Raw genomic sequence first — 13904 nt, 5'->3', positions numbered from 1 at the left:
TCACTTGGCACAGAGACTAATTATCAATTTATACACCAGAATTTAAATCAATAGCTCTCTCTCTCTCTCTCTCTCTCTCTCTCTCTCTCTCGCTCTCTCCCTTGTCTGTTTGTTCACCATGGCCACGGATGTCTCCAGTGCCAACGGCACCAAGTCCCTGGCCGCGATGCTCGAGGAACAGCATGCTCGTGACGAAGCCCACAAAGTCACGGTCGAAGAAGTCAAGGATGAAGAGGACGTGATCCACCCTCCGCCGTCGTCGTCGTTGTCGTCTGCCGTGCCCACAACGCCTGGCCCCCTCATCGAGCCCGAATCATCCACCGCCGCCCCCGTCGAAGCCGCCGCCGCCCCCCCGCCGAAGAAGAAGGCCGGCCCGGCCTTTGACGTCCGATCGGAGGAATTGTTCCCTGCCCTTGGCAGCGGCCCCAAGCCCAAGGCCGCCGCTCCGGCTACCTGGGGTGCGAAGCCTTCTCTCGCCTCCGCGGTCGCCAATGGCGCCAATGGCGCTCAGCCAGCCGGTTCGTCTTCCCCTCATCTGAATGGCCCCGGGAGTGACAATCACAACTAATTCTTTTTTTCTTTCATGCTATAGCACCCGGTTTGGATATTTCTGGCGCGCCTCGCATCATGTCTCTGCCTGGAAAGCACATGGAACAGCTTCGACTCGTCCCCTCCCAAATGCTCCCCCGCGGCCAGCTCAAGAAGCCGTTGCGTGACATTCTACGTGACATTTCCAAGCGATCCAAGGCCAATGTCGACATGCGCGGTGGCCCCGGAGGTTCCATCATCTTCGAAGGCAAGGGTTCTGTAGATGCCGTTCGCCAGGCCCTCAAGGAGGTTGCTCAGCAGGTTGGATCCAAGGTACTTGCTTTCCTGCTCATTTGATTTTTTTTTTTTGTGTACAAGTCTAACATGGTGTAGCAATCGGTCCGCGTGCCAATCCCCACCTCTGCTCGCCCTCATATTATCGGCCGCCAGGGTGCTGTGGTTCAGGAAATCCAGCAACGTACCGGTGCCCGCGTCCAAGTTCCTCGTGCGGACGAATCCCCCGCCGCGGAGGACGATGATGATGGCGACACGATCGATGTCCTGATCGAAGGTGACGCTGTGGCCGCGGAAATGGCTCGCCGGGAGATCGAGGCCATCGTCAAGGAACGCGCCTCGAACATGAACCTCAAACTCAAGTCCATTCCGCCCGAGTTTTTCCCCTTCATCGCTGGTGCCCATAACGCGAACCTGAGAGATATCGAGGAGCGGACCAAGGCCCAGGTGCATGTGCCCCGCTACGACACCTGGACCAGCCAGCCTCCACCGCAGGAGGCCGGCCTCGGTCAGATCCAGTTTGCCCCCGTGCCGGAGAGGCACATCCGCATCGCTGGTGAGCGCGCCGCCACTCAACAGGCACGCGCCGAGATTGAGAGTCTCGCCGCCCAGCTGCAGCACCAGCTCACCCTCCGCCAGCTGGCGATTAACCGCGGTCAGCACCAGTTTATCCTGGGCGACGAGGCCGACGCCCTGCACGAGTTCTTGGCCGACACCGGCTGCGCCATCATCCTCCCCCCGCAGTCCGACGACAGCGAGTTCCTCACCATCACCGGTCCCCCCAGCTGCATCGAAGCGGGCATCAACCGCGCCATGGATCTTGCCACCAGCATGCAGATGGCCAGCATCGACCTCTCTCGCCAGCACCCGAGTGCCCCCGCGGGCCCCCACGCCCACGCGCGCGCCCTGACCCGCTACCTCCAGGAACGCCAAATCATCAAGGAGCTTGAGGCCATGTACGACGCCCGCATCGCGCTCCCGCCCTCCCTGGACGGGCCCGTCACCTGGGAAGTCTATTCCCGCGACGGCAAGAACACCATCCGCGCGCGTTCGGACATCATGAATGTCGTCCAGGCCCACCCGCCCACCAGGATCCGTAACGTCTCCGTCGACCCTTATTTCCATCCGTACCTGCAGTCCCGCAGCGCAAGCAAACTCCAGGATGACTTTGGCGTGCATCTCCTGGTCCCCGACGAGTCTGATTCCTCCGACGTCTTCCTTGTCTACGAAGGACCCTCGGCGTCCGGGGCTCCCTTTGAGATTCCCAGGCAACGACCTTCGCCTGCCGATGTTGCCGCCTTTGAAAAGTCCCTGCAGGAGGCCCAGGAGTACCTCTTGGCCACTCTGGGTGATCAGTCGAACGTCGTCTCCAAGGCCGTCGACATTCCGGGCAAGTACGTTTATCCCTTTCTTCTTTTCTTCCTTCTTCCTTTACACTAATCTCCTCTCTAGGTATCAAGACAAGGTTCGCCGGTTCATTGCTCGCGAGCAGCAGGCACAGGAAGAAGGGCAGATTCCGGTGCGTGCCATCGTCGGGGATGTTCGTGGCCGGGATGCCGCTGCCAAGTGCGAGGTTTCGCTGCGTGGCCGCACCCAAGCCATTGACGATCTCGTCGCCCAGCTGGAGGCGTTTGTCGTTGAGCAAGAGAAGGATGACCTGGAACGAGGATACACGACTACCTTTGACTTCCCGCAAAAGTTCGCCAACTTCCTGATCGGCAAGCGCGGCGAGAACATCAACAAGCTCCGGGAGGAGTTTGATGTGGACATCAAGGTCGAGAACGGCAAGGTGGAGGTCAAGGGACCCAAGGCCAAGGCCGACGCCGCCAAACTTCGCATCATCAACCTAGGCAAGAAGCTGGAGGACGAGACCACCCATATCCTCAAGATCCCTGCCCAGTACCACCGCGAACTCATCGGCCAGAAAGGCAGCCAGGTCAACCGCCTCCAGGACCGGTACAACGTGCGCGTCCAGTTCCCGCGCGCCGCCGCCGCGGCCACAGCCGTCATGGCGGATGACCAGTCCGTGGCCGATACCGCCAGTGAAACCGGTGGTTCACGGCCCAGTCGCCCCCAACCGGCCGCCGATGAGGTGTACGTCAAGGGACCGAGCAAGGGTGCGGACCAGGCGCGCGACGAGATCCTCAGCCTGCTCCAGTGGGTCGTCGATCACTCGCACGCGGCCACCGTGTCCGTGGCGCAGAGCCAGATCCCGTCCCTGATCGGTCAGCGCGGCCGTGAGATGGATAAGCTGCGCGCCGACACAGGCGCCCAGATCGACGTGCCGGGCGCCAATGACCCGTCCGACGCCTCGGGCCGCGTGCAGATCAAGATCAAGGGTACCAAGAAGCAGGTCGAGGAAGCCAAGAAGATCCTCCAGCAGCGGTCGTCCGAGTTTGACGCCACCGTCACCAAGACAATTGATATCGACAAGAAGTACCACAAGGCTCTGATTGGAGCGGGGGGTAAGAAATTTTCATCAGTTGACGAGACAGTTGACGTGACGTGAGAAAAGGAAAAAAAAAAAAAAAAACTTGCTAACGATTCTTTTAGGATCTAATATCCGGAAGATCGTGGCTGACGCCGGCGGTCCTAGCGATGGAGCGGCTGCGCGGACGGTCAAGTTCCCCCGACCCGAGAGCAGCGAGTCGACGATCCGGCTCGAAGGTAGCAGCCAGGTGGTAGCGAACATTGAAGCGGCGATCGAGGCGTTTGTGCGGGAGCGCGAGGACCAGACAGTGGTGACGCTGGAGGTGCCGCAGCCGCAGCACCGGCTGCTGATCGGGCGCGGCGGCGACACGCGCCGGGGCATCGAGTCGCAGTTCAACGTGAGCCTGGACATCCCCAAGCAAGGGTCCGGACGGGCAGACGTGAAGATCAAGGGTCCCAGCACGGCGGTGGCCGACGCCCAAGCCCACATCCTCACCCTACTACAGGGCCAGCAGGGCGAGACGGTCGCCGTGCCCCGGCACCTGCACCACGCCATCTCGGACAACGGCTCGTTCTTCCGCCGCCTGCGCAACGATTACCAGGTGACGGTCGACCACGCGGGCCAGCCCGTGCCCCCCAAGCCCAGCCCTGTTGCGAGCGCCATGATTGACTCGCGCGAGACCACTGCCGCCCTCCCGCTGATCACGGACGAGCCCGGCGCCCTCCCGGCCGACACGCACTCGTGGAAGGTCGTCGAGCACGCTCCCCCGCCGCAAGCCAGCGACGCCACCACCACCACCACCACCATCCCCTGGGTTCTATCCGGCCCGACGGAGAACGTGGCCAAAGCCCGAGCCGCGCTCGACAAGGCCATCGCCGCGGCCGGCCAGCAGTCGGCGACGGGGTACCTGATCCTGCCGGACCCGCGCACGTACCGCTTCGTGGTCGGCCAGGGAGGCAGCCAGATCAACACCATCCGCAAGAAGACCGGGTGTCGTATCAACGTGCCCAAGGGTCAGGCCCAGGGCGAGGCCATCGAGGTCAAGGGGAGCAAGGAGGGGGTCGAGGCGGCGCGGGACTTGATTCTCGAAGCCGTGCGGGGGGGCAGTAAGTAATGGATTCATTCTATCGAGGAATATTGAGGAGGATAGCGGGGAGAGAAAAAGATTGACCATATTCTCATTTCTTGTTATTTTATTTACATTCAAAGCTGTATACACATCTACATCTCCCATCTTTCAAAGCATTACAGTAGATTGAATAGATTCCTAGTGACAAGGACTCCTGTACAAGATGAAACGTAATGTAATGAATTCACTGGTTATTATCATCTATCACTTCCCCTATATTCCCCTATCTCTTTTTTTCTTCGAAACGATAGTCGTCTCTGATCCCCGTCATCTAGACAATCTACCTCTACTCGCTACTGCTCCTGGCTAGCAGCCTGCGTATACTGGAAAGCAAAATAGGCGAGGGCACCGCCGATGACGAGAAAAGCGTAGATACCGATTCCGAATCCACCAGAGGACGACGAAGAGGACGAGGAGGACTGTGAAGGCGCCTGGGCGCGGGGGGCGGGATCGCCGGGCTAATATAAGTATGAGTATGAGTAGGAGTAGGGGTATAGATAAAAGGATAGAGGAAATGAGACGTACCATGCGCTTCACGGTTCCAACAAGGAGGCCTTCGAGAATCTCACGCGCCTCGTCGCTGTGGCCGACGTCCTCGAAGGCTTCCGTGCCGTCTTGGCCGGCGACATCGAGGAGAACCTCCTCGCCACCACTAGGCAATTCAGTGATTTGTGAGTTATGATTTCAGAAGGGGATTCCCATGTGGTGGTGCTTACGGGTGCTCGTCGACGAAAGAACCGCAGTCGTACACCTTGTCGTGGACGATCATGTACAGGTCATTCTTGGTGTTGTGCTCGGCGATTTCCGAGAGGGTGAATTCCTTCGACATGACTAGACTGTTAGACTAGGTAGTATCTAAGGAATAAAGGTAGAGAGAGAGGTGTTGAGTGGTGTTGAGATTGTTGAGTCTTGTTGAGATTGTTGACAGATAAGGAGCAGACAGTGCAGACTTACTGAAACGAAAAATTAAATAGATAAATAAATAAATAACCAAAGGAAAGAAACCGCAAGAATCGAGACTGGAGAGCGCAACGGAGAAGAGAGCAAAAAGGTTGAAGAACGAGAGCGGAGAGAAAAAGAGTCTACCCGAGAAGAAAGAGGAGGAGGAGGAGGTGAGGAGGTGTTGGTGCCTGTGCAGGAGGATAATTTCCGGCAAGCACCGCGGGAGATCCAGATAGGCGTTTCTTTACGCAAAGCCCAGGGACGGGCATCTCTCCTCCTTCTATTGACTCATTCTATTCTAGATTCCCCATGTTCCGTCCTTCCATGTACTTCTATGCACTTGAAGCCTATCCCGCTGACTCCGGGCTGCAGAGTCCAGACGCTCTCCTCTCTCTCACCTTCTTCTTATCGTGGCGGTGGCCTGATACGAATCTGCGAATGAGAAGAGGCCGATTATCATTTGAGTCAAAGAAATCGGCCTTGGATTAGATAATAGAGAGGACAGACTCACAGAGTAACCATTTGGAGTGGTTATTCAAGTCGGTCTGCAACGCTAGTCTGTAGTAATAGTATGCTAATCATATAACTAGGAGGTATCTACTATAACCAAGTCTTATGTACTTCGTAATCATCATTCGTATCCAATGATATACATCGTCAATGCGTCTATGGTGCACAATGGAAAAGAAAATCACTTCGCTGGAACACGCTCGTAGAATACAATGTACGCCTGTTCGTTCTGCAGCCGGTCCTTGGGCCGTAGGTCCTGCGGCTGGAAGTCCGTCGCCCGCTCGTCGTCAAACTTGCGCCAGCAGTGGCGCTGCGCATCTCGCACCAGCGAGATATAGTGTCCGCTGCCCATCGAGCTGCCCAGGTGCCGGAGCACGCCGTAGGCGTCGTACGTAAAGGGCCCCGCCGTCGGCGAGGGAGGACCGGTCGAGTACTCCCCGCCAGACGGCAGCTGGGCATGGGCATGGGCATGGGCATTGGCATTGGCATTGGCATTCATCGAGGGGATCACAAACTCGTCCATCCGGAGGCCATGCAGCGGGAACTCGATCGGGGTGTGGATCTTGCGTGCGCTCTGCGTTTTGGAGGCCGAGAAGCGCTTAAAGTGCACGACGAGGATCTGCGGCGCCCGCGTCAGGATGATCTGCTTGGTCGCCACCCGCTCGCATTTGCAGTACGGGCACTTCCACACCTCGTCGCCGCTCAGCATCTCCTCCTTGCAGTAGCTCTGCAGACATTGGTAGATGTCGCCCGCCCCCGTCGCGGGTATCTCCACGCTGATGCTGTAGAATGCCTCGTACGTCGTCGACGTCCGCCCGCACGTGATGCACCGCAGCCGGCTGGCGTGCTGGCCCGCGAACAGCGACGAGATGTACGACTCCTCGCGGTGGCAGTACCGGTCCCATTCGATCCGCGACACCTTGCCCATCGGCATCCGTTCCCGTTGCACCTCCTCCTCGAACGTCAGCGGCCGCAGCGGCGTGCGCTGCCAGTTGATGTTCAGGTCCTCGTGGAGGCAGTCCACCACAAAGTCGAAGAACTCCTTCGCATCCTGCTGCCGATCGATCGCCCACTCCACGTTCAACCGCCCGCAGAAGTTGCGGAACGAGGTCGGCATGATGACCTCCACATCGTTCTTCCACAGCGATCGGATCAGGTTCGCAAACAACCCGGGCATGATCCCATGCGATCCCTTCCAGTTCTTCTGCACATAGTACCGGAATCGGTTGTCAATGAAGAACTTGCTCAGCATCACGGTCGCGCTCAGACACTGCAGCGTCGAGTTCATGTAGCACGTCACCCCAAAGTTCGTCAGCCCCGTCCGCGGCAGCTTCAGCCGGCTCAGCGCCGAGTACGACGTATACAGCGCGGTCCGCGCCGCCGAGTTCTGCCGCTCCAGCGGCGGTTGGATCTGTGAGCCATCCGACACCCCGCTGTAGCTTGGTCGCGGAACGGCTGGGGGAGGCCGAGAAGGCGCAATGGGGACAGACGTCGCATGGTATGCCGGGGACGACGACCCGGGAGCGGCAGAGTTCGTAACAGCCACCCCGGTTTCCGGAGCAATAACCATCGACTGTTGAATAGATTGCGGCTCCGGGAACCGCCGCAGGAAGTCTTCATAGGTATGCACAAACGAGGGTGTTGGAGGAACCACCGCGTCGGCGTCCTCCTCCGGCTCTTCGGCCAGCTCTTCCGCCCCAATGTAGCTGCTGGTGTCGATCTCCTCCTTCTTCGATCGTTCCATCCAGGCCGTCAACTCGTCCGGGTTCAACGGCTTTTGTTCGCGCAACCGCCTCTTGCGAACTTCCAAGCTAGAATTGGCGCTCGCCATCGTGGGGACCCGTCCTAACGGTCGCCCGGGGTTTCGGACAGGTTTCTTCGTTTGGATGGATCCCATCACAGCAGCTGTCGTCGAGGTGGCCAACGATTGGGGTCCGACCAGGTCGACCCAGGCATCAAGTCCGCCCAGCAGAAGGGCGGGCGGGCGCCCATCCTTCAGTGGCTTGTAGGCATTAAACTCGTAAAGAGTATCGTACAGAGCTCGAAGATGCGGGGCAGAGGTCCCCACGGGAGAGCCAGCAAGGTAGCTGACCGAGGCCGCATTCTGATCGTAGTAGACCACCATATCAAACTCGTTACGTCTCTCAAACAGGGCCTGCTCGTGCTCCGGGGACACAACAAGCCGTTCCTCCAGTTCTTCCGCAGAAACATTCTCCTTCAAGGCCACGGGCTCAATACAGAGGATCGACTTGGCATAGACATGTCCATTATCATATTGTTCTCGCGAGCGGACATCGATGAGTAGGATGTTGTATTTGCGGAGGTAGTCCATCAGTTTCTGAGCTGTCACACTTGTGTTGTACGGCAGCTCTGCAGAGGCGCTCTTGGTTGCCCTGGTCTGAACACCACCATTGGGGGTGCGCGAACGGTATGGGTTGTCATCCAACAAGCCGGCACGGTGAGGGCTTCCATGAGGCGACTCAACGAACTGCGAATACCTAGAGGTCGATGCACGGGAGCTCTCCATTGAAGTCCGCGGCGGGTTCGGAGGAGGCTGCGTGGGAACCGTCCACACGGGACTGTAGGCTGGGTCTGGAGCCCGAGGGAGGGAGTGAGTCAAGGGAATCTTGGGGGGGAGTGTTGGAACCCCCGGAGATGATCCCATCTTACGCGGTCCGAGAGGTCGGGCCGGGAAAGCAGTAAGACTCCCCTGGGACAGATTCGACGGTGGTCGAGGAGGGTAATCGTCCAGATGCCTTGGCGGCGAAGGCATGGATACCGTGCCGTTCTGCCCATTGCTGATCACACCCACTGATGGAGGGGATGTGGCCTTTAACCGTGCAAAGCGCTGCGCAAGGACATCGTCGGCCTGCGTGGAGAACCGGTTGGGTCGTGGAGCGAGATCCGAGGAGTTTCGATAATCTGACGGGCTGGGCATTCGCAGTCGGTGACCATCAATCTCGTCTGTGCGGCCTCTCGGACTGTAGTCGCCGGCTGAGGGAGAATTCACCCGTTGGTTCACATTTTCAGAGACATACACACTGCTGCCGGCGGGTTGAACGTTGCTCCTGAGATTGTCTTCGATTATTTGCTGTTTGATATCGTCCATGGTACCCTGCTTCGTCCGGACCGCCTGTTCTCCCTGTCAGCTGACGGGCGATCTATCCACATATCCAGTTTGTAGGTGTATACCATCATCAACTCCGCAAACTGCTTGTACCATCCTGGACGCTGGGTGACGGTCGATCGGTAATCGGGATGATGGGGAATGATGTTGATTGTGATTTCCGACGCCCGAAGGTAGTAGACATAGGCTTTATCCGGTTGGTCATTGTCCGAAAAGGCCCTCGCTTGCTCGATAGCTTTCTTTGCCCGTTCTAACAAAATACTAAGCTGGCACCCCCGTCGTCATTAGCGCTGTCAAACCAATCCTATGGGGTATCAAAAGCGACCTACCGATGTGTTTTCATTCACATCCAGGGCTGCAGCTTGATCCTGGAGATCTTTGATATTGGGAAACCGGGCACTCGGCCTATTGCCATTGGCATATGACACGGGTCTGCTGGCCTGCTCTCCGCCGGAGTGTATACCAGATGCTCCGCCATTCCATGGCGAGAAACTCGGCGGAGACGGCAGGGCCGCTGCATCGGAGGTCATGATCGTCTCAGATGGCAAACCTCATGGCACAAACTGATCAGGGGAGTGTTCCGATGGAGCGGGGAGAGGGGCAAAGGTGTTTGTTTGTCACGGTGCACCAAGGAAGAAGCGAAAGCGGCGACTCGCAGGCAACAACAAAACGGATCTGCAAACACGAGCTTTCTTTTCGCAGGCATCCACAGTAAACCCGAGGACGCAAGCACTGCAAACACACGAGAACCAGCCGTGCCAGGACTCGTGGCGAGGGAAGTCGAGACGGACGTCGGATGATGAAGCACAAAGAGGCTGCTGGCAGGTGGGATGGTTTCTGGGGTAAGGAATCCTGTGTTATGTTATTACGATACGAAGGATTACAATACAGATCCGCCTTCATACTTAGGTAGCTAACTACTGTAGTTAAGTCATATTATTAACTAGGTATCTAGGTACCTAGTAGGTGCCTATAATAATTATACTCTCTCCTATTAATGTTTATATCATGGGCATATCTAGGCAAAACAACATTTATTACTACCTAGGTACTAGGTAATGACTGCTCCATAAAATGTAATTCCTGCAACATGACGGCGAATTCGTCATTTGCCCGAGGAATATATCTTCCATTGACCAAATCAATATATCCTTAGATCCTTGAGCTTTTATATCTATAAATATTCAAGCCACTTATCATCAAAGGTCTAGATCAGGATGTAAATCTCAGCTTATCCTTGGACTACTCATGCGGTGCACTTCAGCTTGTAACCTCCACAATAACAGATTAATATTGTCTGGGGATGTATTCAGTATTGTAAATACCATACCGTACCATACACAATAACAGGACACATGGCCAGTTCACCGCCTTCGCCCTATGACGCCACCCATGCTGAGTCAGCCACTCCATCCCACACGCTCACTGGCTGTGCCACCAACAGTGGCTCCGGGCCTTACCTAAGGGTGCCTGGTATGGATCAAAGTATCTCTCTGCCTTGAGCTCAGCGTCAGCAGCGTCTGGGAGCAAGACAGCCCTTTGCTCAGCGAGGCAGTCCGAGGTCTTTCGCATCGTGAAGTATTGCGGCATTCACCGCTCTCTCCAAGTGGCTTCTTGGGATTCTCGCAGACCGCCTTTCAAGGTGGACTTTCGGTTCTTTCCCCTCCCTTTCCCCCAACGTCATAGGTTCCGGATCATCAAAACAAGCTACCTGTGAAGTCACCCCGCGAGCTCTCTCTCTCTCTCTGTTTATCATGGCAGGCTGGTTTTCTTCGGCGTCGCCGCTCGATGAGCAGATCGAGCGGGCGACGTCGTCGTCATTGTAAGTGTGATAAAGTGCCGACTGGATGGATGGTTGCCTTCGGGGGCCGTGGGTGCGGGAGAGCTGACCGATTTGCAATAGGGAAGACATTGCCTTGAATCTAGAGATTTCGGATCTCATCCGGTCGAAAAGCGTTCAGCCAAAGGAGGCAATGCGGTCGTTGAAGCGGAGACTGGAGAACCGCAATCCCAACGTGCAGCTCGCGACGTTGAAGGTGAGTTTGGGAGTGTCCCGGGGGAAAGAGGAGAGTTGATTGTTGGGACCGGTTGGCTGATCAACTTGTAACACGTCGAACAGCTTACAGATACATGTGTCAAGAACGGTGGCACTCACTTCTTAGCTGAGATTGCGTCCCGCGAGTTCATGGATAACTTGGTGTCTCTCATGAAGGCCGAAGGCGCTCCGCTCAACGCAGATGTCAAAGATAAGATGCTGGAGCTGATCCAGGATTGGGCAATGGCTGCACAGGGACGTATGGATCTGATGTACCTGGGTGATACGTATCGGAGATTGCAAAGCGAAGGGTTACGGTTCCCCCCCAAGACCCAGATCAGCGGGAGCATGCTGGAAAGCAGCGCGGTGAGTTTTGCCACTCCATCAACTTCCAAGTGTGGCTGTAGGAGAACAGCTTGTAGCTGATACATGTCGCCTGACAGCCTCCTGAATGGATTGACTCGGACGTGTGTATGCGCTGTCGGACCGCATTCAGCTTCATGAACCGGAAACACCACTGTCGAAACTGCGGCAATGTGTTCGATGCTCAGTGCTCGAGCAAGACCATCCCTCTCCCCCATCTGGGAATTCTACAACCAGTCCGTGTCGATGATGGATGCTATGCAAAGTTGACCTCCAAGTCGTTCGCCCCGGCGGGGCTCTCAGATAGATCAGCCTTCAAAAACAACTCCATCACCAAGTCCAGCGTGATGGAACCGCGCAGTGGTCGAGCGGAGGGAGGCTTCGACGAAGACTTGCGTCGTGCATTGCAAATGAGCTTGGAGGAAGCCCAAGGCAAGGGTTCGTCGGGCTACGTTCCGCACTCAAAGCCCGTGGAAGCAACGACGTCGACAAAAACCACCCAGGTCGTGGAGGAGGAAGAGGAGGACGCAGACCTCAAGGCCGCCATCGAGGCATCCTTGCGCGATATGGAAGAACACAAACAGAAGTACGCTGCAGAGCTGAAAAATACCGCGCCGGTCAACCCCTCTGTCGGAGGACGGCCAAGCACGACCAATAATATCCCATTACCCAAGAACCCTTACGAGCTGAGCGCTGTCGAAATGGAGAACATCCACCTTTTCTCAACTCTTGTCGATCGTTTACAACACCAGCCACCGGGAACCATTCTGCGAGAGCCTCAAATACAGGAGCTGTACGAGAGCATTGGGACTCTCCGGCCTAAGCTAGCGCGAAGTTACGGGGAAACGATGAGCAAGCACGGTGCGTATCCTACCAAAGCCCTGATCATCATGATATATAGTCATTGAATCTCCCATCGCTGACTGTGATTTTTCATCCAGACACCCTCCTTGACCTGCACTCCAAGCTATCGACTGTGGTGCGATATTATGACCGGATGTTGGAGGATCGTCTCTCGAGTGCATATTCACAGCAATCACTCGGTCTACCTACTTCTTCCCCGTACCCGAACATTTACCCTACCATGCCCGGTCAGGCACCACCGGAGGGGCAGCCAGGTGCCGAGAACTTTTATTATGGAAACCTGAGCAACCCTCCCGTGGAGCACACCGGCTACGAGAGCAGGGGACCAGCAGCCGGCACCATCATGAACCCCAATATCTACCCCCAGGCTGAACTCCAGCCCCAGCATCAATATCAACAACCTCCAGTTCAACCCTGGAATGCTGCCGGTGGGCCGTACCCTCCTGTTTCCTCATCATCCTTACATCACGCCAATGTCTTGCCCTTTGCGAACAACGCTGCTGCGGCTAGTGCACCGCCCGGTCCGGCTAGTTTTTATCCTTCCCAGACACCCGGCGAAACGGACGGGTACCACCAATACCAACCCCCGCCAGGACCCCGCTCAGTCGAGCCCGAGACACCATATCAAACAACATCGTCTCCGGAGCTGCAGCGGAGCTCGCTATACCAGGCCGGCAGCGAGCCCCCGGCAGCCGCTGCGGAAGCTGTCCAACCCCCGGGGCAGCATCCCACAGACCCCTATGCCCTGCCGTCTAGCATCTCTACCGCCCCACCGACCCAGGAACCACCACCGATGGGCCAAGCCACGCAGTCCTACTACTACACGCAGCCGGCCACGCAGTATCCCACCGAGAGTCCGATGCCAATGGGCTACGGCGCCCCGGGGCACGGCATACATCCTCCTCCTCCACAGTATCAAGCGCAACCCCCGCCACAGCAGCAACCCCCAGCCGCGCGGCCGGTGGTGGAAGAGAGCCTGATCGAGTTGTGATTACCTACGTTGTAGTAGTCCTCCTTGGTTATGACGATGTCTTTTAAGCTATGATACCAGCCTACCTGGCTTCTGGGGGCAAGACTTGCCGTTCACTCTGTCGATTCTTTACATAGGAATTCATTGATATTTGCATCTAATCTCTCACTATAGGCAGTTCTAAGAACTACTGTATCTACCTCCTATATTACCGTAACTTTCAGTAACGTAACAGCGGGGAGCGGCAGCATGTGCAGATGCGGAGACAGGAATCAATAATACCGGATCGGACTGTATCGTATTGTAACGCCGGTCTGGAACTGCCTCGCCAAACCCGGTCGGTGACTTCACAAACTGCTCTCAGTCTCCAGCTTCACCAGAGAGAATCTCCCCTCCTTCACTTCCCTCCCTCGATGCTGTGCAACACTTCGCCTGTGCTTGCAATTTGTCTCAACTCCTGCCTGACTCCCCGTTGACACGCCTGTGGCCGCTGCTCTGCCGTCTGCCGTCTGCTGTCCTGTCTGTCCCCTGTGTGGCCACTCGTCTGTCTTGCCCACCAATTGCCAGGCCCCGCGAGCTGTCTTGCAAACGCAGGCCGCCCTGCGAGGCCGTTCAGTTCTGGTTTCATCATTCCTGCTGCGACCTCTTTTGTGTGAAGTCTGAACGCCTCAGCCCGAATTCTCCCGGGCGTCTGGCCCCCCCGAAAACAAG

General features: G+C 56.8%; 4 protein-coding genes across 4 annotated transcripts; 2 read left to right on the top strand and 2 right to left on the bottom strand.

Annotated features, from left to right (window-relative positions):
- Positions 1–118: 118 nt before the first annotated feature.
- On the top strand, positions 119–4367 carry ASPZODRAFT_153153 (hypothetical protein; the record flags this gene model as incomplete). Its single annotated transcript, XM_022725942.1, has 5 exons — positions 119–518; positions 593–861; positions 922–2216; positions 2275–3287; positions 3376–4367. The coding sequence occupies 5 exons, from the start codon at positions 119–121 to the stop codon at positions 4365–4367; spliced, it is 3969 nt and encodes a 1322-aa protein (XP_022580015.1).
- Positions 4368–4675: 308 nt separating this feature from the next.
- ASPZODRAFT_69659 (hypothetical protein) lies at positions 4676–5211 on the bottom strand (the record flags this gene model as incomplete). Its single annotated transcript, XM_022729593.1, has 3 exons — positions 4676–4840; positions 4908–5034; positions 5099–5211. 3 exons carry the CDS (start codon positions 5209–5211, stop codon positions 4676–4678), a joined length of 405 nt encoding a protein of 134 aa, XP_022580014.1.
- A 620-nt stretch (positions 5212–5831) lies between these two features.
- ASPZODRAFT_134183 (hypothetical protein) lies at positions 5832–9693 on the bottom strand. The gene is made up of 3 exons (XM_022723456.1): positions 9291–9693; positions 9027–9227; positions 5832–8967 (listed from the first exon to the last, which is right to left on the bottom strand). The coding sequence occupies exons 1-3, from the start codon at positions 9489–9491 to the stop codon at positions 6016–6018; spliced, it is 3354 nt and encodes a 1117-aa protein (XP_022580013.1). The 5' UTR covers positions 9492–9693; the 3' UTR covers positions 5832–6015.
- A 623-nt stretch (positions 9694–10316) lies between these two features.
- On the top strand, positions 10317–13214 carry ASPZODRAFT_144132 (hypothetical protein; the record flags this gene model as incomplete). Its single annotated transcript, XM_022724984.1, has 6 exons — positions 10317–10434; positions 10591–10783; positions 10865–10997; positions 11081–11362; positions 11440–12220; positions 12301–13214. The coding sequence occupies 6 exons, from the start codon at positions 10317–10319 to the stop codon at positions 13212–13214; spliced, it is 2421 nt and encodes an 806-aa protein (XP_022580012.1).
- Between the last annotated feature and the right edge of the window lie 690 nt (positions 13215–13904).

The sequence above is a fragment of the Penicilliopsis zonata genome, assembly GCF_001890105.1.
Source record: "Penicilliopsis zonata CBS 506.65 unplaced genomic scaffold ASPZOscaffold_11, whole genome shotgun sequence".
NCBI classification, from domain to species: Eukaryota; Fungi; Ascomycota; class Eurotiomycetes; order Eurotiales; family Aspergillaceae; genus Penicilliopsis; species Penicilliopsis zonata.
The sequence above is the reverse complement of the archived record's forward strand: the minus strand, read 5'-3'. Positions and strand labels throughout refer to the sequence as shown.